The sequence below is a fragment of the Agelaius tricolor genome, unplaced genomic scaffold (assembly GCF_023055355.1).
Source record: "Agelaius tricolor isolate 1412-34295 unplaced genomic scaffold, bAgeTri1.0.p SCAF_44, whole genome shotgun sequence".
Classification (NCBI taxonomy): Eukaryota; Metazoa; Chordata; class Aves; order Passeriformes; family Icteridae; genus Agelaius; species Agelaius tricolor.
The window spans coordinates 3,733,647-3,754,303 of NW_027269304.1; the positions used below are offsets into that span (position 1 = coordinate 3,733,647).

General features: G+C 46.3%; 1 protein-coding gene across 2 annotated transcripts in view; it reads right to left on the reverse strand.

The window, feature by feature from the left end:
* ZCCHC7 (zinc finger CCHC-type containing 7) overlaps positions 1–20,657 on the reverse strand; it is a 93,259-nt gene that overhangs the window by 70,620 nt on the left and 1,982 nt on the right. For both annotated transcript variants that reach the window (XM_071455087.1, XM_071455088.1), the window contains exons 3-4: positions 19,124–19,222; positions 16,730–17,446 (exon numbers count right to left, since the gene is read on the reverse strand). In XM_071455087.1, coding sequence (XP_071311188.1) covers positions 16,730–17,446; positions 19,124–19,133 — 727 coding nt within the window. In that variant the 5' untranslated portion in view covers positions 19,134–19,222. The remainder of the gene's footprint in view (positions 1–16,729; positions 17,447–19,123; positions 19,223–20,657) is intronic.

Below are 20,657 nucleotides of genomic sequence, written 5' to 3' on the forward strand. Positions count from 1 at the left end.
CCATGCAAAGAGACAGGTGAGCTGGACTGGTAAACCTCGAAATTAGAGAGGTATTAATCATCTGCTCCCAGCCAATATAAACAGATGTTATTTTTAAACAGGCAAAATCATCTTTTCCTCTGAAATTTATTTGCAACAGATAATGTTCTGTTACATTTTTAATCAAGCAGATGAAGTTACATTTAAATTGAAAATCTGCTGCACTCAACTAATCAGGCAAGTAAAATTCTGAGATGATTGAACAGCAGCACAGAGCACACCATTACAGCAGGTAAATTGTGAAATTTACCTGTCACACCACACGGCTCATTGTTCAGCCATTGCACCTGCAAGTCAGGGGCACAGAAATAAGACAAAAAAAGGAAAGACATGTTCAACATATTCATAAATCCATCATATTTAAGGAACACACCACTAACAGTGACAGGGAAAAAAAATAAGCTCCACCTCTTTCCTACAAAGATGCCAGTACAGATTTACACAGGTTACTCCTCTCTGCTTCACGCTCATCTCAATTGCGAGTCCAGATACGCTGAGATCCAGGCACAGCATGGAACCCTCTTGTATTTCTCCCATGATAACATAAAAGGCAAGACCACCAAAAACTCTGAAATATCTTAGGGAATAAGCAGTGTGATTTTTCAGCCAGACCATTTTCCAGCTCCCACAGACATGCTGGGCCCCACCACCCAACTCCTCCACACCTTGGCTCACCACTAAACCAGTGATACCCCATGTCCAGACTCAGGGCTTCACTAAAAATACATTTATTTGTGCAAACACTGCCATAGTAAAAGCAGCACTTGTCTAAACAGATGAAATACAGATTTCAGCTCCTACCCTTGACAGGGACACCCTAAAATATTTTTTTACATAGAAGTGTCAGAAATGAGAATCTTTCATCTTAATTTTAAAATGAGATCCATATAGTCTTGTGCATGACATTGATAAATTATGCATATCTGCATTTTTTTTTACGTCACAATGAACACAAACTGACAGCAGACATCTGGAGGACTGTCAATTATTAGAGCTCTAAGCTCCCATGCCTTTTTGAACCCCTGTGCTGTCCTCTTCACCCAAACCCCATGTGCTACATATTAAGATTATTAAGATTAATTTCTCCTTTATTAATTTCTCCTTTTTTCTGCTCTAGAAATTAAATAAACAATATATTTTCATATATTATTGTGTTTGCTAAACAATTATTGCTATAAGAACAAAAAGTTTAATGGTTACTTTAGCATGGTGTACCTGGGCTGACAGTTATGGAAAGCCAATGTTGGTTTTAAAAAATGCAGTCGTTTTACATCACTATGCTTTAAACACAATAGTTTGGAGACTGCCACAGCTTTTAACAATCAAAAGCTCTCAAAGTGCTGTTGCTCACACCTGGTCCACTGTGCTCTGGTGAGAATGGTGTCACTGCTGCACTGACCCACGCCCCTGCCCAGAGCCTGTGCCATGAGCCCCAGGCACAGCGACCCCAGAACCACACAGAGACCCCAGGTCTGACCCAGTGCCACCCCTGCCATGGCAGGGACACCTCCCAGTGTCCCAGTGTCCAGCCTGGCCTTGGGCACTGCCAGGGATCCAGGGACAGCCCCAGCTGCTCTGGGCACCCTGTGCCAGGGCCTGCCCATCCTCACAGGGAACAATTCCTCATTGCCAAGATCCCATCCAGCCCTGCCCTCTGGCAGTTGAAGCCATTTCAACTTGCACTGCCACTCCAGGTGCTCATACAAGGTGCTTCTCCAGCTCTTCTGGAGCCTCTTTACATACCAATACCATCAAAGGAGCACAGTATTTACATATCTTTCAACTGCTGCTGAAAAGATGGTAAAAATATTATTTTTCTTGAGTGAGGAAAGTAGCTCTTCACTGGCCAGGTGAAAGGATTCTGCCCAAATTTTGGAAAGAGCTCTGCTTATGTATCTTAAGGAGTTAAAGCAGTATATGTCCACCTGTTAAGAGAAATTATTTGAAAAAAAAAAAGAAACACGTTACAATATGGATCCTGATTTCACTAATATCACTCTGTATTAAGTATACCAAGCAGGCAGAAGAAGACAAACATTATTTGTAGCATACCACATTGTGGGCTTTATTCACAATCCAGCAAATGTGGAAAAGGCAGCACAGAGGCCCAGGCTGCAGTGCTGCCTGGTGTGGAACATCGTGGACAGCCACAATGCCAGCGAACCTCACGGACACCTGGGTGAGAAGGGATCTTTGGAGGTGTTGGAGTATTTCACTGGACCCCTCCCACAAAGCTTTAAACAAACAATGGGTTTGTTCAGAACAGGACATCAAAAACAGCCTCACGCTGACAGAAGGCTGGGTTAGACGGGATATTGGGAATTAGGAATTAGGGTGGGCAGGCCCTGGCACAGGGTGCCCAGAGCAGCTGGGGCTGCCCCTGCATCCCTGGCACTGCCCAAGGCCAGGCTGGATGGGCTGGGAGCACCTGGGACAGTGGGAGGTGTCCCTGCCATGGCAGGGAGAGGAGCAGGATGGGCTTTAGGGTCCCTTCTGATCCAAAGCAGTCTGTGATTCTGTGATCCCATGAAAAATTAAAACCTCCCCAGGCCTGTGCCAACTGACATGGCCGTCCCAGGTCATCCTGCAGAACACCTGGAGGTGCCATTTCCCAGGGTTTGGCAGTACCGGGGCTCTGGCAGGGCGGTGGGGTTGCAGGAGGGTGAACCATGGAGCAAATACTCCCATTTTTAAACAGTGCCCCATGGCCACGCTGCTGTGCCCCTGAGTGTTGACGCTCCCCGTGTGAACTGCTGTGCTCCTGCTGCAGTGACACGCCCAGCCTCACCCTGCAGCCAGGTGCAGCCAGGTGAGCACAGCCCTGCATCTGGAGGACACAACTCAGCAACTGAGGCCAAGCACATGTGAGTGTTCTGCTGAGCAAAAACCTCCCTGCTGCTCTCACTGAGCACTCACTGCACACTGCTCCAATTATTAATTAAATGCCTGGCCAATTTGAACATTGCGTTTTATTGTTCTAAGTACTTTTTTCTTTCTTTAGCGCTAGCTGCCTGTGTGGGTTTTGTTTGTTCGTCTGGTTTTTTGCCCCTCAGGGTTTAAAAAACATTAACCTACCAACATCATCACAGGTCTCAACCACCCGAGATGTATCAATCTCCGTCCCACCCAGGCAGCGTTGAGAACCAAGTCCTGGAAAATATCTCAGTTTGAGACAAGGTACACTATATAGTAACATTTATTTTAAAATTCTTTAGGGGTAACTTCCACTGATATATTGTAATATATTCTTTGAAACTAATGTAACATTATTAGAGATAAGTATTCACTATAAAAATGCCCTGCTTAACGTCCAAATACTTGATTCTTCAACTTAGTAACTATACTAAAGGTTATTCTTGCACATAATTTCTTTTTTAAAGGAAACAGAAGTTAGCCAGAATTACTGCAAAAGCATTGAAATGCTATCAAGTTTAAAATTCAGATGATGAAAGGTCACATATTCAAGAAAACTAAAAATTCCCTTAAAAAGACAAGCAATTAATTTCCAGTCTTCAATACATTTGCAAGCATCGAAATACTGTGTAAATTAAATTCTGTATCTCCCCTAATTTCATTCGCATTTAACGTGTCTTAAAATTGGTTTCTTCCCAAAATCAGGATATTAATACTGAAAACACCAGCGCAGTGCTCGGTGACACCTTAATGATGGAACAGAACAGAACTTTGAGTAACCTCAAACTGAGGCAACTGCTAGCAAAATTTTCAAGTTAGTTAAGAAAAGAACTCTTTTTTCTTCCTTTTTGGTTTTTCAAATTAAAGGAAATCTGCCATAGTGGAGACAGGAAACTAATCATAAATAAGACTTTTAGCTAGAATCTGTGCTCAATTATAATAATACACCAGAAAATATTTTTCTAGGATTTTGGAGGACAGTTTTGTACTGTGTCTGTTTTGACCTCACAGTTATGCCAGGGCTAAAAGAACAGCATTTTAGCACTATTATTTCTTCCTGTAAAGAGCAGCACAGTACTTTTACCACTCAAAGCCAATGAATTTATTTGGTTTAAGGGGATCTCTGCAATATAGAAATAAGAAGAACTTCACTCAATTCACTAATTTAATAGTCTGAGCTATCATTAGACCCAAAAGAAACTGTTGTGTTTTGTAATTATAACTGTTGTGTTTTGTAATTATACATTATTACTTGTACTGACCCACCTCAAACAGGGCAGCCAGGATTCCAGAAATACCAGCCAAAATGAAAGAAAATGGACACACACTAAAATCTCCTTCATACACGACGTTTTCCTCTTGCAGCAGTAGCAGAAGCCAAGAGGAGGCTTCAGACCCACGGGACACGGAGCACCTGAAGATAACTGCTCCTCAGGTGAGGTGCAGCGCACCGCGAGCAGCTCTGAGTCAGCGCACACCTGGCGGGAGCACAGCACCTCGCTGGGGCACAGGGCAGGTGACACCGCCAGGAGCGCATCCCACCGGGGCTCTGGCTGCCTGGGCCTCATCAGAGCCCACCTCAGAGGAGGAATTAACTGCCAGAAATAAGGCTCAGCCTTTCTAATTTCTGTCACTAAAGTGAGTTTCTCATACTAACTTCATGCGAAAACATACTTGCTATTAAAAGCTTTTCAAAGTTTTCCTATTGTTCTCCTGATTTAAAAAAAAAACAATAGAACCAGGTATTTAGCAGTGTGTGTTAGGGATCTCGGCTAGAATTAAGGAAGCCCTGTCATTAAATAAGCAAATTTCCTTTTCCTAGCCATCGGAGGAGCCGCCACAGTTTCCGCGGGGCGAGCTGAGCGCCAGGGGCCGCACACGGCCGGGAGCGCCGCTGGCTCTGCCTGAGCCCGGAGCGGCTCTGGGATCCCCGGAACGGCTCTGGGATCCCCGGAATGGCTCTGGGATACCCAGAGCGACTCTGGGATTCCCGGAGCGGCTCTGGGATCCCCGGAGCGGCTCTGGGATCCCCGGAGCGGCTCTGCCGTCCCGGAACGGCTCTGGGATCAGCTCTGAGATACCCGGAGCAGCTCTGGGATCCCCGGAGCGGCTCTGCCGATCCCGGAGAGGCTCTGCCTGAGCCCGGAGCGGCTCTGGGATCCCCGGAACGGCTCTGGGATCCCCGGAACGGCTCTGGGATCCCCGGAGCGGCTCTGCCGTCCCCGCCGCCCCTCCTGCCGGCTGCCCGCACCGCTCCCGGCCGGAGCAGAGCCGGCCGGGCTGGGCAGGAGCCTGCTGAGCCCCGGCTCCAGGCTGTGCCTGCTCCCTTTGCTCCGCAGCCCCTGCAGCATCCCTGCCTCCACAGACAGACACAGGCAAACCCTCTGCATCCCCCTCGCTCACACACACACAAATGCACCAAGTGCATCTAGGTAAAAAATGTGAGCAAAAATAACACACTTCTGTCAGAGTTTATGTGACTCTACTGCCTCGTGGCCAGCGCATTTCCTCTTTCCAAAGGCTGGAGTGCCCCGCAGCCTCGGCAGGAGTCTCTGCTGCGCCGGGGATGCCCTGTGCTCTGGGATGGTAATTCTCGAGGTGATGCCATGCTCTGGGTTGCCTGCACCCGAGCTGTCAACGTCACCTGCCCTGCAGGGGTTCTGTGCACTGCAGGGTCATCTTTGGTTAGGAAAGAGAGGGCCCAGACAAACACCTGCCTTCCTAAGACTGAGCTGGATTTCTGCTTTTCCATACGTGTAAGAATGTGAGATCCTTGCCATGTCCCAGACCTCTTGTGTTCAAAACCCGAGGCTGAGCTGGAATGGCTTTTGTCAGGAAACTCACCAGTTTAGCTTCACAAAGGTGTGAAATTTAGATGTCTTCATATTTACACACTTTTGTCCTTAGGCATGACACTTAAGCAACCCACATATGCAATAAGCCCTAAACATCACAGACCCTCAAATTTGCTGACACTGAACATCCTCGAGCAACACGATTCAGGAGATGCTCTTTAATCAGCCATGGAAAATAACTCATGCCTGCAAAATGGCATTTAATAGCTGTTTTCTTTCTTCTGCCTTATTTGGTGTGTTATTCAGATTTTTTTGGTTCTGGTTTGGTTTTTTCTTTCTTTTTTTTTTTCTTAATTGTGGTAACCAATGTACATTTTAAGGCTACTGCACAGCTGGCTGCTTTCTAGTCTTCACCATAGTTTTCAAAAAGCATGAATAATTTAAAAATATGACATTGCCAGTATTCCAATTAAATAATAACCTGACAGTATCTTTCAAACTATCACATGTGCCACCAAAGGTATTACCTGCATAATTCCAAAGATGAGCTCCCCATTATTTGAAACTATGTCAGGGGATTACTTTGGGGACAGAGCAAAGAGGCCAAGGAGTGTAATTTGAACTCTCAAAGGCAGAATTATAGACCTTTTGGCAAGGTGGGGAGAGGGCATTTAATGCACTTTGGGTGATACTGTAACTCACTGGTAGAATCGGAAAGAGGTGAATAAATTTTTAATCAGAAAAAGCAGAGAGAAAAAGAAGAGCACACTAGAGAAACCCCAGCAACGTTTTTGCCCCTTCAGGGTCAGAAATAAGGACTGGGACAGGGCAGCAGGACTGCCTCTGTCTCTGTGGATACACAGAGCCCCAGCACAACTCCTGCCACTCCTCTCCTTCCCGGGGCTGGGGACTCCTGCTCAAGCCTGAGGATGAAATGGGGCAGCATCCAAGGGAAGAGAGCACTCATCCTGAGACCACACTTCAGCAATAAAACACATTTCCTAGCGCAGATCCTGTGGCTGCACTAAAGAGACTGAGAAGTTTAACGTCTCCAATAAGATATGTAACATACCAGTAATTTTTCAGTTTCCAAAGCAACTTGTGCTGAAGTCTATGTGAATTATTATCAATATTACTTGTTGCCAAAACTCCCAAACAAAAGGAAAGTGAGACTTTCCTATTAAAGGAAAAAAACATAATTACTGTGCTTTTCCCAACTTGTAATGAAACAAGGATTTTTCCCAATTTTTCTGTTTCCTTCCAACTTACTTAGCATTTTTAAAGTAATCATCAAGTATTTTAAGGAATCTCTCTCTCAAAAAAAAAAACCAACTCAAAAAAACCACCCAAATAAAAAAAAACCTAAACAAAAACCAAACAAAAAACCCCAAAAAACCAAAAAAATCAAAACACCAAACAAAAAAACCTCCCAACACAAGAAAACAAAAAGACCAAACAGGAGTGGGAGAGTCAAACCAAAGAAAAAGCAACAAATGTAATTTAAAACATTTAGCATTTGTGCAATTAGAGATACTATATGCAAAAGAGATTTTGCTGTAAATAAATATACAGGAATTAATTTTGTTTAATAAAATTTGAGTGTACAGAGATCAAAGGCACACAGGTAGCATAATTGTTTCTGGAAAGACACAATGAAGTATTATTTTGAAGATCTATGTTAACACTACGATTTGTGTAAATATTAAAGATACTGCTCTATTTATTAGGTATTAACTATTGACATTGGCCAATAATTAGAACCTATAATTTTTAGTGTGGGGCTGGGTGAAAACAGTCTGATACTGAACTCTTGATGTCATTTTGATTTTCTTACTTTTTGTTTTTTCTTTTCCTGGATAAGAATTGTCTGATGACACTGGTTTTTCATTTGTTTTGTACAGAATTGTGCCTCATGTAGCATTATATTCTGTTAACAAATTTTGAAATTACAAGAACAAAGTCAAATATTAGAAAACAAACTGAAAAGAACTCGCTGGCTGTCTAAATCCTCCATTCAGGCTGGAAGAGCATTTTTTAATACTTTGCTGTGTCCTTGAATGAACTGACATTTAACAGTAGTTTTCATGTTTTCCTTGTGGATGGTAAGTATAACATTAAAAAATAAAATGACCAGCTGGATATATTAAACCTGCCCATCCCACCTGCCCAGCTGTTCCCTTTTCAGGCTTATATTCTCAGAGCAACTACAGGAGAGAAGAGCAACACCTGAATGAACTGTTCTTGCCTCTGAACACTTTCTGAAGCTCTGACCAGGACTTTGGGGCATGTATTCCATTTATATCTATTTTTTTGAGTGAGTCTCTTCCCTATAAATCAAAACCTGGAGTGGCAATGGAAGAGCATTGACTGAGAAATGGTCTCAGTCTTACTGATGGAAAAGAGATCACGTATTTGCCAAACTAAAAAGAAATAAAGTCTCAGTGAAGTTACCCATTATAAATTTTCAGCCTTTTCTACAACACTAAAATAAAGTAGGACCAGAAAAATTTTCTTTTGTGAAGAATTCAGCTCCTAAATAGCCTTCTTTCTCCTTCAAATTCCTGCAGATTTCAAGCTTCACAAAGCCACTCAGGATTAGTCAAGCTTTCAAATTTAAAATTCCATGTGCTCCTTGTAATTATTTAAGTTCACTGGGAAATTATTTTCAAATGTGCATTTCCATAAAAGGGAAAAGCAGTTTTCAGCTTTTCTCCTTTGGAGATTGCACGTGTGCGCCGCAAAAAAAAAAAAAAAAAAAAAAAAAAAAAAAAAAAAAAAAATTACATCACTGACATACGTCACAAACATGTCATTTGTGTTAAAAAACATAAAATCACATCACTGACCCCTCAAAAACAGGCCATTTGCATTTTCAAGGATATTTTTGGTGCTGTTTGGCACAGTAAGCATTTTCCTCGGCAGCAGCCGGGCTGGCTTTGAGCAGCAGCGCGGGGTGGGGAAGGAGCCCAGGCAGGGAGATGGGGCAGGGCGGTTTGCGGGGTCCCTGCTGGCCCCAGCACTGGCCACGGCTCCCTGCTGCCTCCAGAGCCCGGCAGGGACTGATGCCCTGCAGCAGCAGCCCTGCAGGCCCACTCACCACATCCGGAGAGAGAAACCACAGCTCAACACAAAGGACCGTGACCTCCAGCCACCGCTAAATCACTCCATTTTTAGGGAAATGACAACAAGAACGGCCCTGTTTCACCTGCACTAAGCTGCTCCTCAAAACAAAAAAAACTATTACAAAAATCACACGTGAGTGACCAAAGCTTGGCTTCTAGGCTTCATTTTTAACAAAAGAGTGTGTTTTAAACACTTGGGCTTGCTCTCTGAAAATCTCAGTCACACAAGCACATCCCAGCGTGAGACACAGAGACACACACAGCACCAACGCCAGCTCGGTGCTTGGAATTGTCCCTCTGCTCCAACTGCTGACACAGATTTCTTAGAGGGATCTCTTCTCTGCTCTTTTTACTCCAAAAAAAGTTATAATACCTAAAAATCCGGTGAGGACATCCCCTCAGGACACAGCCATTCAGCCTGAAGTACAAAGGCTGCCAGCTTTGCCTGTGTCCTGGGAGCCAGCCCGGGGCACAGCTCAGCTCTGTGCTGGGCTGTCACTGGCTGAGGGCTCTGACACAGACCCCAGGGCTGGGCACGCTGCTGCCCCTCTCACGGGCAGGCTACAGGACACCACTGACACCGTTCCAAGCTGGGCCCTGTCCCCCTTCAGGCTGCTCTGCCAGACATGCCGTGGCAGCACACACTGCAGCGCACACAATGTGCCTGTGCTCACACAGTGTCTGCGTCCCACACACCCTGCTGGGGAGCCAGCCCCCCATCCCCTGGCTGCAGGGGAGCGAGGGAGGGTTCCCCAGGCCCGGCAGGTAAAGCTCCAAAAGCACAAGCCCCCGTTGAAGAGGTGTCTTACCTTGGGAAGGGCAGTGCAGCAGGAGGCAGGGCCGCCACGCTGCCCCCGCTCCAGCAGGGTACGGCCAGCTCTGGTGCTTCACCATGCACAGAGAGTTTCAAAAAGAGACCGAAAAGAGCATCTGGCAGCTTCCCCCATGCTCCCCCCTCACGGCCTGGCTGCTGAGGTTTTAAAGGAGTTGATGGAGGAAGATTTGTCCTGAGGATGCCTGGCTGTTCCTGGTGCCTCAGGGGCTCGGAGCAAGGACAGGCACACCACAACCACCCACGCAGCACAGTGCAGGACAGCAAAGTGCACTGAAATCTGCCCACTTAGGGCAAAGAGGTGCTTTTGTGACTGTCACTGCAACCTGCTGTCTCCAATGGGCCTGCTCGGGCTCTCTGAGGGCATTCTCCTCATCCCCACTCCAAAAGTGCGAACAAAGGAACACCAATCGCCACACACACCTGAGGCTGTGCCAAGGCAGCAAAGGAACACGCAGAACTCACACCAAACTGAGGGCAGAGTGCACCAAACCAGTGCCAAACCACACCAGACCGGTGACAGAAACACCTCTGCAGCTGGTTCTGTGCAGGTGGCTCTCAGCAGTGCATGGGAGATGTGTTACCCTTGCAAACCACAGCCACCAACAAAAGTCCAGGACTGGACAGAGAGCTTCAGTTTTCTTTTTTCCTCACTGCTAACATCATTGTCTGACAGGACATATTCTGGATAGCTAGGAATGTCACATATTATGTGAAATCAGAGACATCAGCAAAAGCTTTAGAGGGAAAGCAGTCAAACACCACCACCAGGGAGAGCAGAGGCTGAGCCTGGCAGGTGGGAAACGTGGCCACTGCTCAACATTGCCAGGTAAAAAGAAACAGCTCAAACCCAAATCCCACGATTACAAAACCTGTCATGCTGGTGGGGAATTGTGCGGGGAGTGCTGGGGGCCCTGAGCAGAGGAGCTGGAGTGTGCACCCACGCTCAGCACGTGTCCCCTGCAGTCACCATCCTGCCCTGGCAAAGGCCCTCGGGGCAGGGCTGTTCTGTGTGGGATACAGTCACAACACACAGCACCCACCAAGATGAGCTCTGGAAATACCAGTTATACACATTACAGGCTATAAAGACCACCACTGCCATCAGCCCAGGCCTTGCCAGCCTGTGCCACAGGAATGTGTGTACCTGACCATGCATGAGTGCTGCAGCAGCCTGAGGAGCCCCTTCTGCATTTCCTCCAGTTTTAGAGTGAAAGGAGTGACCACACATCACTGCAGAGGTGTTGCAGGGTGCAGGGTCAGACCTCTGTCCCCTTACACCTCGCTGCTCACCCCAAACTTCACTTTTTCCCTATGTCCTCTGTATCCAGTATAGTCTCTACTGCACTTTTTAATTGTTTAAACACCTAGAGCTTCTCCTTCAAAAGGATTAAATCAGTTTCCCATCAGCATTCAAAAATTCAGTTGTAGTGTGACAGTTTGTTATCACCCGTAAGAAACCCAAAGAAATAGGGACAAGGAAGAAATATCAAACTGATAACAGAAGGGTGGGAAATCCCCTTATAACTAGCACCAAAACAGAGGAAAAAAAAAGGGTGGGAAAAGTGAAAAAAAAGTCACACAGAATATATGACCATGTAAGCATGGGCACTCTTGCAGAAAACCTAGTCAGCAATCCCAAGCCAGAGGAAATGTAAATGAGAGCCAGGTCCACAGCAGTGACGGAGTCTGAACAGATACAAGGGGCTGCTCAGGTTGCAGGATGTGCTTAGCCTCGATCTCTTTGGATTTGCAAAGGAACTTTATTAGTTTTATTAATTTTTTTTGTTAAATAATCAAGAGATTCGAGTGTATCCACATAACACGGCGAAGAAGATTAAGATTTTTTCTTTAATCAAAATATCCATATGCATGTGCTGTATCTTCGGAGGGGTAGGTGGATTCCCACTGCTGACTCCCCCCCCCCGCTCCGGGGTGCGTTCTGCTGCAGGAACTCATGCACAAACCACTCCCACCACATTTCCATGACAGCAGGGCTCCAGCAAACACAAGTGAGAAGAAAACCCCCCAAAGCACAGGAAAACCCCCCCAGATCACGGGGCTCAGCAGGGAGAAGCAGCCACAGAGGGGTTCAGCAGCACGGGAAGGGGCTCTGCTGCCTGTGACCCAGTTGTGCCTCCCTCCAAGGGGACCCAGCCCAGCCCTGGCTCTGTGGGCAGGGGCAGAGACAGCAGGAGCTCTGTGCTGGCCTGGGACAGCGTGGCCTGGCCCTGCTCTGTGTCAGTCCCCATGCACGCAGCCACAGCAGCACAGCACCCAGCACAGCCTGCTGCTAGAAACACGGATTGTAGAGACACACACCTCTCCTGTGTGCCTCCCCATCAGCTGGCCTGAGAGGCTGCTGGAGCTCCAGGCAGTGACAGGGGCTGAGGCCACCCCTGGGGCAGGGACAAGGGTGCAGCCAGCGCGTGTGGCCTCCAGAGCAGCAGCCAGACACAGCCCAGAGCCACCGCAAAGCCACCAGGGCACAAATCCCTGCTCTGGGCTCTGGTGACACTGCAGCTGGCACACGCATCGCACCACGGAGCCCTGCTGCCTTCAGGAAACACAGCACACACCTCTACATATCAGTGGTAACACGTCTAGCTATTAACAACAAAAATATTTTGATTGTGGAAGAAATTTCCACCTGGAAATCTTTTTACTTCTGAAAGCAACTTTGCTTGAGATTGAACCCAGTGATTCCACAACTTGGGTACCCAACAAGCAAAGGGAAGTGTGACTCTATACAGAGCACTTATCTGGCCTAGAAAAATGAAAAATTTATGGTAGTCATTTTTGGTATGACTACCAAATGGTAGGAAAAATGGTAGGAAAAAAAATAAGTAGGTAGGAAAAAAATATGGCAGGAAAAAAATAAGTTGTTGCTACAAATCACAAGACTCCAGAACAAAAACATACTGTAGAAGGCAAAGGTCACATTCAAAAGCAGCTGTCAGGGAAAAGAAGCAAAGCACAACTCATTGTATTTTGTTGCAAGCTTACACCTTTTCACCATTTAGAAACAAACTGAGGGATTTGAATAACAGAACACAGAGAAAAGAAATACGAATGTGCTCAGATTTTTTCGTAGTTTCTGAAGTGCCCCACAGTTAAGATAAATTTAAGATCAAAGTCTAGAGGAAGCCATTTCAAACACTGATAGTTCACAAAAGGCATTTCCTTTTTGACAGAGATAAAAATTAAGTCAGATTTATTGGAGACTGCTATTTCCATTCTGACTCCATAAGCTGCAGTTACTGCCACTAAACAGAAGACTCCTTCCTATATTATTTCCTAGGGAAGAGGCAAAAATTAAATGCTTTCAAATTAATTTTCCTTTCCATTTTAGGCATATTGTTATGTTTTCATTCACTACATGTTCAAACACGCTTCTTTTTTTCTCCCTTTCATTTTACATGTGTTCTTTGGAGTCAGAAGCAGCCACACAGCTACACAAAGTTGCCAAGCCCAGAGTGCAATCATACTCACACCCAGTCTCTGAGAAAGGGGCCAGGCAGGCAAAGGACATAACAGAGAGAAGATAAACTGCTTTTTGTACCCCTTAGTGGCCGGACATCAATGCTGCAGCTCTGAAAGCTGTCTTTCCCAAAAAAAAAAAAAAAAAAAAAAAAGGAAAAAAAAAAGAAAAAAAAAAAAAAGAAAAAAAAGAAAAAAAAAGAAAAAAAAAGAGAGAGAGATTAGGATTGCAGCCATTCATGGAAGAAGAAATATGTTAAAATGAAGGTTTTAATGAAGAAATGGATGAAAGACTTCCAACTACAGGAGATTAACGTTCTTATCATATAAACTCTTACTGCAAAGCAGAGAGAAGGGTGGGAGGGGAGAACACTCCTCTAAAGACATGGAAACTCTGATACTGGAAATGAATTCTCTGCAATAGTGCACAGCACAGTTTGTAATGGTTCCTTTTGCACCCTTTATTATGGACTCCTAGACTTTAAATAAAATAAAGAGTGTAGATTATACCACAGACCTAGATTTGCTGATTTAGCATTTTTTTAAACACCCTGGAAGAAGGCAGGACCCTGTAAGCACAGCAGCCAGCAGCATCATCAGGCAGTTTCTGACAGTCACACGAGGAAAACCACCCACAGGTGGGGACACACAGGTACCTGGTCCCGCCTTTTGGCAGGGAAAACAGGAATTTTACAGAAATGCAGGCAAAAATAGGCTGCGGCTTAGTGTGGTATTAGACAAGCAAAACCAAAACCTGACAGGCACCTAAGACCATGGGGAAGGAAGCAGGGAAGAGGGGAGGGAAGACTCCCATCTGCGCATGGAACACTCACGGGCCGGCCACAAACCCATAGATGACAGGTGAGGAGCAGCAGGTAAACCTTGATCTGCCACCAGTACCCAGGGCTCATGCCCCACAGCCAAGCTCCATCTCCTTCCCTCACCACTGATGCTGACACTGGAGCTGGGGAGCTGCGGAGGGGACAGGCTCTCTGAGCACTAGAGGCACCAGGACAGCATCACTTGTTTACAGGGAATATTGAAATAAGAAGGTTGTTAGACAAGAGCAGGTTGGGCGAGTGAGCAGAACAAGGAGATGGGCTCCATTCCCTCCCTTCAGGAGCTGCTCTGACGCAGGGGAAGCTCAGCAGCTCTGCTCAGGGACTCGGATGTCAAGACAGACTCATCCAATGAGTGACACAACGGGCTACTCTCACCGCCAGAGGACTGCTCACATTCCAGTTCCCTTTTCCACAGGAAGCAAACGGGACTCTGAACACCACAGCGCTGGAGGTCAGTCCAACGGCCACTCACAGACAGCTCCAGGGGAGAAGGCAAAGCCTCCTGAGCTCTTACACACTAGGGTCATACCTACTGATATACCACAGGCCCCAAAGTTGTAATTTATATACAGTGTTGTCACCAAAACACCTCTCTCATTCCCTAGAAACCCTGAAAACACAACTCTGCATGTCCCAAAATATTTTAAATGAATGAGCAGAGAATATCTCTGAGAGGGTAATTTGCCAATACACATATTTTTAAAATACATTTCTTTGAACTGAAAATTTTTATACTCATGTTTCAGCAGACTCATTTATAGAATTGCAAAATCCCAGAATGGTTTTGGCTCCTTGAAGATCACCTTGCTCCAAACCCCTGCCATGGGCAAGGACACTTTCTGTTAGACAAGTTACATATTATTGTCCATAGGATGAGAGACACAAGCCCAGCAAACAAATAACAGTTATTGTACACTAGGAACATTCATGGCTTCTCTTCCCTACAACTATTTTGATGCTGTTTTGGTTTTTCATTGAACACATATACCTACAACACAGTTTATCCTAAGTCTATGTCTTTGCATGCATATCAAGGTGTGTGTTAGAAAAGGAGCAGCTAAACCAAACTTTTGTGCACCAGAGTCACTTGAATTCCATCCACCAGAATCTGGAAGAGTTTGGAGAAAGTTCTGGCCCACTGTTGAGAACAGAACCAGAGCAGGAGAAGAGCAGGTGTATTTATGACTCGTATGACTGCCTTTGACTGCCCATTAAAACTGTTCATATTCTCTCCACTCTACAAAACAATTGTAGTTCTGACCAGTGTGACCCATTCACACAGTGCAGGGAAATTCTAGCCCTGCTATCTGCTCTGTGTGTGGCTTGCTTATTGCCAACATTCACTATGAACCAGAAACATGACAATGTTTGTCACAAAAACATGGCATAAGTTAGCAAAAACTGCCCCCTGGTACCAAACATCCATTTGATTTTTAACAGCCCCCTCAGCCAGCACTGGCACACCTGAAAGGCAATTCTTAGAAACTTTCAAAAGATTTGTAAGGAGAAAAAAACTACATGAATTCCAAACATGGTGTGGTTATTAGGGCCTCTGATGCAGTGACAGAGTGCTTCATGTACAAGTCTGTGCAGCCACAAACTGCGCTAAGCTATGCAAAAACACACATAACTCCAGCAGAAGGGTATCAAACATTTATGGCCCTGAAATACGTGTTTCATCAAAGAAGGCAAAGCCTATGCCTCACTCTTTCCTCCCAAATAGTGCAGCAGCCGACCAGCAGCACTGTTTATAGACACTCTAACAAAATACCCCACTGAAGTCAGCCTGCAGACCAGGGTCACAGAATGCTCCATGCCATGCAAAACCTCCTCACTCACATGCTCACCAAATAAAGTTTGGCAAACATAGTTTTTTAGCTTCTTTCAAAGAACAGTCTATTTCACTTCATTTATAAACTTCTTTATTTCTTTCTCCAGCCTTTGTCTGGGTCATGATTTCCCTCAACCTGGCAGGGGGATGCTGTTCCCAGTAATGGCCTTTGTGCAGTGAGCAAGAGGAAATCGTGGCTGATCACCCAGCAGAGTTTGCAGCTGCTGGTGACAGTGAGTGTTACACACCATGGTTATTACAGACACCTGCTCAAACTCTGTGGCACTGACCACCACCTTCATGGCCTTCTTTGCTGTAATGGGGAGGAGCCTTTATCAAAACACCACAGTGTCAGACTTCAGGGGCTGGGGAAAAACCTCTCTGGGTTCAGGGCAGAATCCACATGAGAAGAGTCAGACAACTTCAGATGAACAGCCCAAACTGCAAAGAGTGCTGAGGGGGCAGTCACCTGCTGAATTCAGGCAGGGGAAATGCTCAGGTCATCCCTCTGCCCCTTGCCTCCTTCCTGTTACAGCTCACCCTTGTCCTGAGCTGAAAGGTCTCTGCTCTGGCACACAGTAACTTCTTATACACCCTCAGAAACACAAAATACATGGCAAGGTTGAAAAGCTCACAGTATAAACCACTCTGATATTACTTCTAAATTTCTACCAGGAAAAATGCTGTTTTTCCTTCTGCATGCCATGCTGCTGAAATAAAGGTATTGAAATGGAACAAATAATGACCATTTCATTTACCACAGCTTTGCCATGAACTCATTTGCTTTCTGTTCATCTTTCAATACTGGCATCAGCGTCACTGCAGACAAACTGCTGTCCCCACACAAGAACCAACAAGCCAATAAAAGCACTGACCTTTCGTGGCAGGAGAGGCACAGCCCTCGAGGTTCAGCATGATGTCTCCATCCGTGTCATCAGCACCAGCTCCCAGGAGCATCCAGCTCTCGATGTCCTCGCCGTCAGACATCAGGCTCCCCTCCTCCTCCGAGCTGTTGTCTATCACCAGCACGTCCTGGGGGCCTTCGGGTCCAGCAGAAAGGACTGGGGCAGGCCTCCCACCAGGGCTGCTTCTCTTCCTTGGTGTGCCCACACCAGGTTCAGGGAGGCACGGGGTGCTACATCCAGCAGCTTTGGTGTGATTTGGCGTGGAGGACACCGGGCGGGTGTGTGTTTTACCCAGAACTGAGGAGGAGCATCGTGACCTCTTTGCCTTGCTTTTGTAGATGCTCTCTTCCTCTGGGGTGTCAGACAGGACAATGACCTCGGGCTCATCTGAAAGCTGAGTGCCACCATCAGTGAGCTCAGTGAGGTTCTCATCTTCACCCTGTTTCTCAGCTAGACCTGAACTTTCACCCATGACTTCTCCAGCATCAGCTTCCTCATCCATTTCCAGTGTGCTGACTTCTCCAAGATCCTGGGAATAGTGGATCTGGCTATAGAGATGAAACTCCACCTCACTATCAACACTCTCCTCACTGGATGACTCCTCGAGATAAAGTTCATCTTCGTACACTTCATTGCTCTCAGGATCATCATACCCAGTAAATATTCTGGAAAGTGAAGAGTCTGAGTCTACAAAAAATCAAATGGTTAAATCAGAATGGTCATATGTCCAAAATAAGCCTTCAAGTGATACCTTTGGTCTTGAAATTGCTCAGGTGAGCCGTAGAGCTCTGCACACAGACCATCAAACTGAGCAGATTTAACAGCCACCTGTGCTCCAATGCAGAACAGCAAAAGCTACTTAAGGACGCATTTGCATCAACCATAATACTACTACTCCAGCCCAACTGCTTTGGCCTCTGAAGGGGCAATTACTGAGGTCTCCTCTCCACACCAGGGAGGTCATCAGGCCACTCACGGACCACACCCAGAGTGCTGGGAACTGCTCGGGCTCTCCAGACTGGAGTGAGTGCAATGAGGAGCCATAAAACCATTAAGGGATTGGAACACGTGTCCTAGAAGGTCAAGCTGGGGCTGCTACTGCACAGGGAGGGGAAGCTCAGAAGGATTTATCAGGCTCACAAACACCAGGGGCACGGGGAATAAACAAGACAGAACCACCACAGTACTGCCCAGCAAGGACTTGAAAGGGAATGGCCACAAAATAACAAATTACAGGGAATTTCACTTAAATGTAACTCTGTTGCCCAGAAAGGCTCCGGAGCCTTCATTCTTGAGGACCTTCAAACCTCAGCTAGGCACAGCCCTGAGCAAACGGCTCCAGGTCACTCTGCTTTAATCAGGGCTGAATCTGCCAGAGGCTCCTTCCCACCTCAGCTGTCCTGTGATGCCAGCCCAAGGGCGAGTGTGCTCACAGCTCACAGCCTGCTCCCTTGCAAGACTGGTAATACAGGGACGTTCCAAAGCCACCCTGCCTCCCTGAGAGACTGCCTCACTCTGAGGCCATGATCACACCAAGCAAGAGTACAGGACATGGGACACGTCCTTGTGTTTCTACATTAGTTACTCCCATGGAATTCATACAGCTTTTTCTAGACATGAGAACTGCCAGATGAAGTTCAGCTTTCTGGCTGGTGAAGAAGAGTTGCATGGTACTGTTTAAATCCACTTAGTTGCACACACATAGGAAAACTCAGATTTGTGAACTTTGTACAGATGTAACTTGTGTGATGATGGTATTTAAAAAACCCAAAGGTTCCCATTAAGAAGGCTCTCTACTCTTACTCAGGTTCCTAAGTAAACACAACAACTAATATGCTAAATATATGAAAGAACAAGGTGGTAAGTAGAGACAACAAACCTACTTTACACCACTACCTAGCTTTAGATGCTGTAGAAAGGAAAAAGTACAATGGCACCTGAATGGCTGTAGTTAGAAAAACATCTAACAGACCAAATGAAGGCCCCAAACTTCAACATTTTTGTCAACTTCACACAGGGTCCCTGCTTCAAACAGGTTGGAGCCTGTTCCTATCCACAAGGCAAGACCAGAGCTCCAATCAAGTACATTCCCAATATTAACATGTGCTTATGAGGTGTGAGAAGAGGCCTTCAGCAATGTAGGAAAGTAACAAATAATCCTGAAGAGGCTGTGTTTTTAGTGAGCTCCAAAACAGAATCCAAGTACTCCTTCCTCCCCTCCTGTCCCCAGTGGATAGTCACACACAGTGAGCAGTGACCACTGCTAAAAACTTGCAGCTGCACAGCCCTGGTGTCTCCCAGGCATCCAGAGAGCTGACTCATGGGCACTTCCCAGCACAAACAGGCAGCCAGCACTGCACTCACATTGGTCCATCCTGCTCAGCAGGTCAAAGCTGCTCCTGCTCTCAGCTCCACACGTGACTGGGGCAACGAAGGGCTCTTCCTCTTGCTCAGCATGTACACCTGGGAAACAAGAAACACCCAACATCAGCACCACCACAGAACCTGCTGCCCACCATCCTCACGCTCAGGCCACTGCCATGCCCTTCCTCTTCAGGAAAGACAAACAGCCATCCCACAGCAAAGCAGACACACACAGCCTCAAGGACAGGGGAGAGAAGCTCAGCAAAGTCCTGCTGTTTTCCAGACTGGCAAGCTGAAGCAGTCTCTCACTGAGTTCATACAGGTAACTCAGAGAAGGATCTGACTGCAACTTCACCTTTCCTTCTGCCAGTGAAAAGTTCACACTATGGGCAAACATTCCTTTCCACTGAACCACAGCAGGGTTTTGGCTGGAAAGGACCCCAGGGTCCTTGTTCTCTCAGCTGTGCTCACCTCCAAGTGCCTCACCTATCTTCACAGAATCACAGAATGATGAGGTTGGAAGAGACCTCCAAGATCATCAAGTCTAATCTGTGCCCTAACACCTCAACCAGACTATAGCACCAAGTGCCATGTCCAGTCTTTTTTTAAACACATCCAGAGATGGTGATTCTACCACCTCCCTGGGAAGAGCATTCCAGTACTTTATTTATTTCTTCCTAATATCCAACCTGTACCTTCCTTGCTGTAGCTTGAGACTGTGTCCTCTGGTTCTGTCAGTGTTGCCCTGTGGAGGAGACCAACCCCACCTGTCTACAACCTCCCTTCAGGAAGGTGCAGAGAGCAATAAGGGCACCTCTGAGCCTCCTCTTTTCCAGGCTCAACAGCCCCAGCTCCTTCAAACGTTCCTCATAGGGCTTGTGTTCCAAGCATCTTGGTTCCAGGTGGACGTTTTCATAAAGACACTCCTCCCACCTGAGTGTGCAGAACACATAAAAAATATTGGCCCTGCAAAGACTACCTGATTTGACAGGCTGCAGGGAGCAACAGCACACTGACACATCCTACTTTGGAACTAGATTACCTTAATTAAAAAAAAAAAACCCAAACTTCAAACCCCTGGCAACAGGAGAACCCCATCCCTCTACCAAGAGGAACTGCACTCCTACCTGAACCCAGGGCCCCACCTTCCTCAAAAGCACCCGACTGCCTCATGCAGTAAGGACCATCTTCAAGTTCAACTAAAGGGCTACCAATGTTAAAAGTAAAAAATCACAGACAGCTGAGCTCCTTCTAGCCATTAACAAAACTGCAAATGGCTGCAGTTGGCAACACAGGGATCATTTTCAAACACTGCTTGCCAGCATTTTTCATCTGAGCCACAGAAACCTGACATCCCACATGTGATGCAGCACCAGGAGTCAAAGGGCAGCAGCAGCAGGCAGTCAAAGGGAGGTGCCACTGGCAACTCGAAGCAGGGAGGAAGAGCAAGGCCAACACACAAGAAATAACAAACAAGTTAATTAGAACACTCAGCCAAAATCCCAGAAGGGTTTGGGGTGCTCAGGGCTCACCC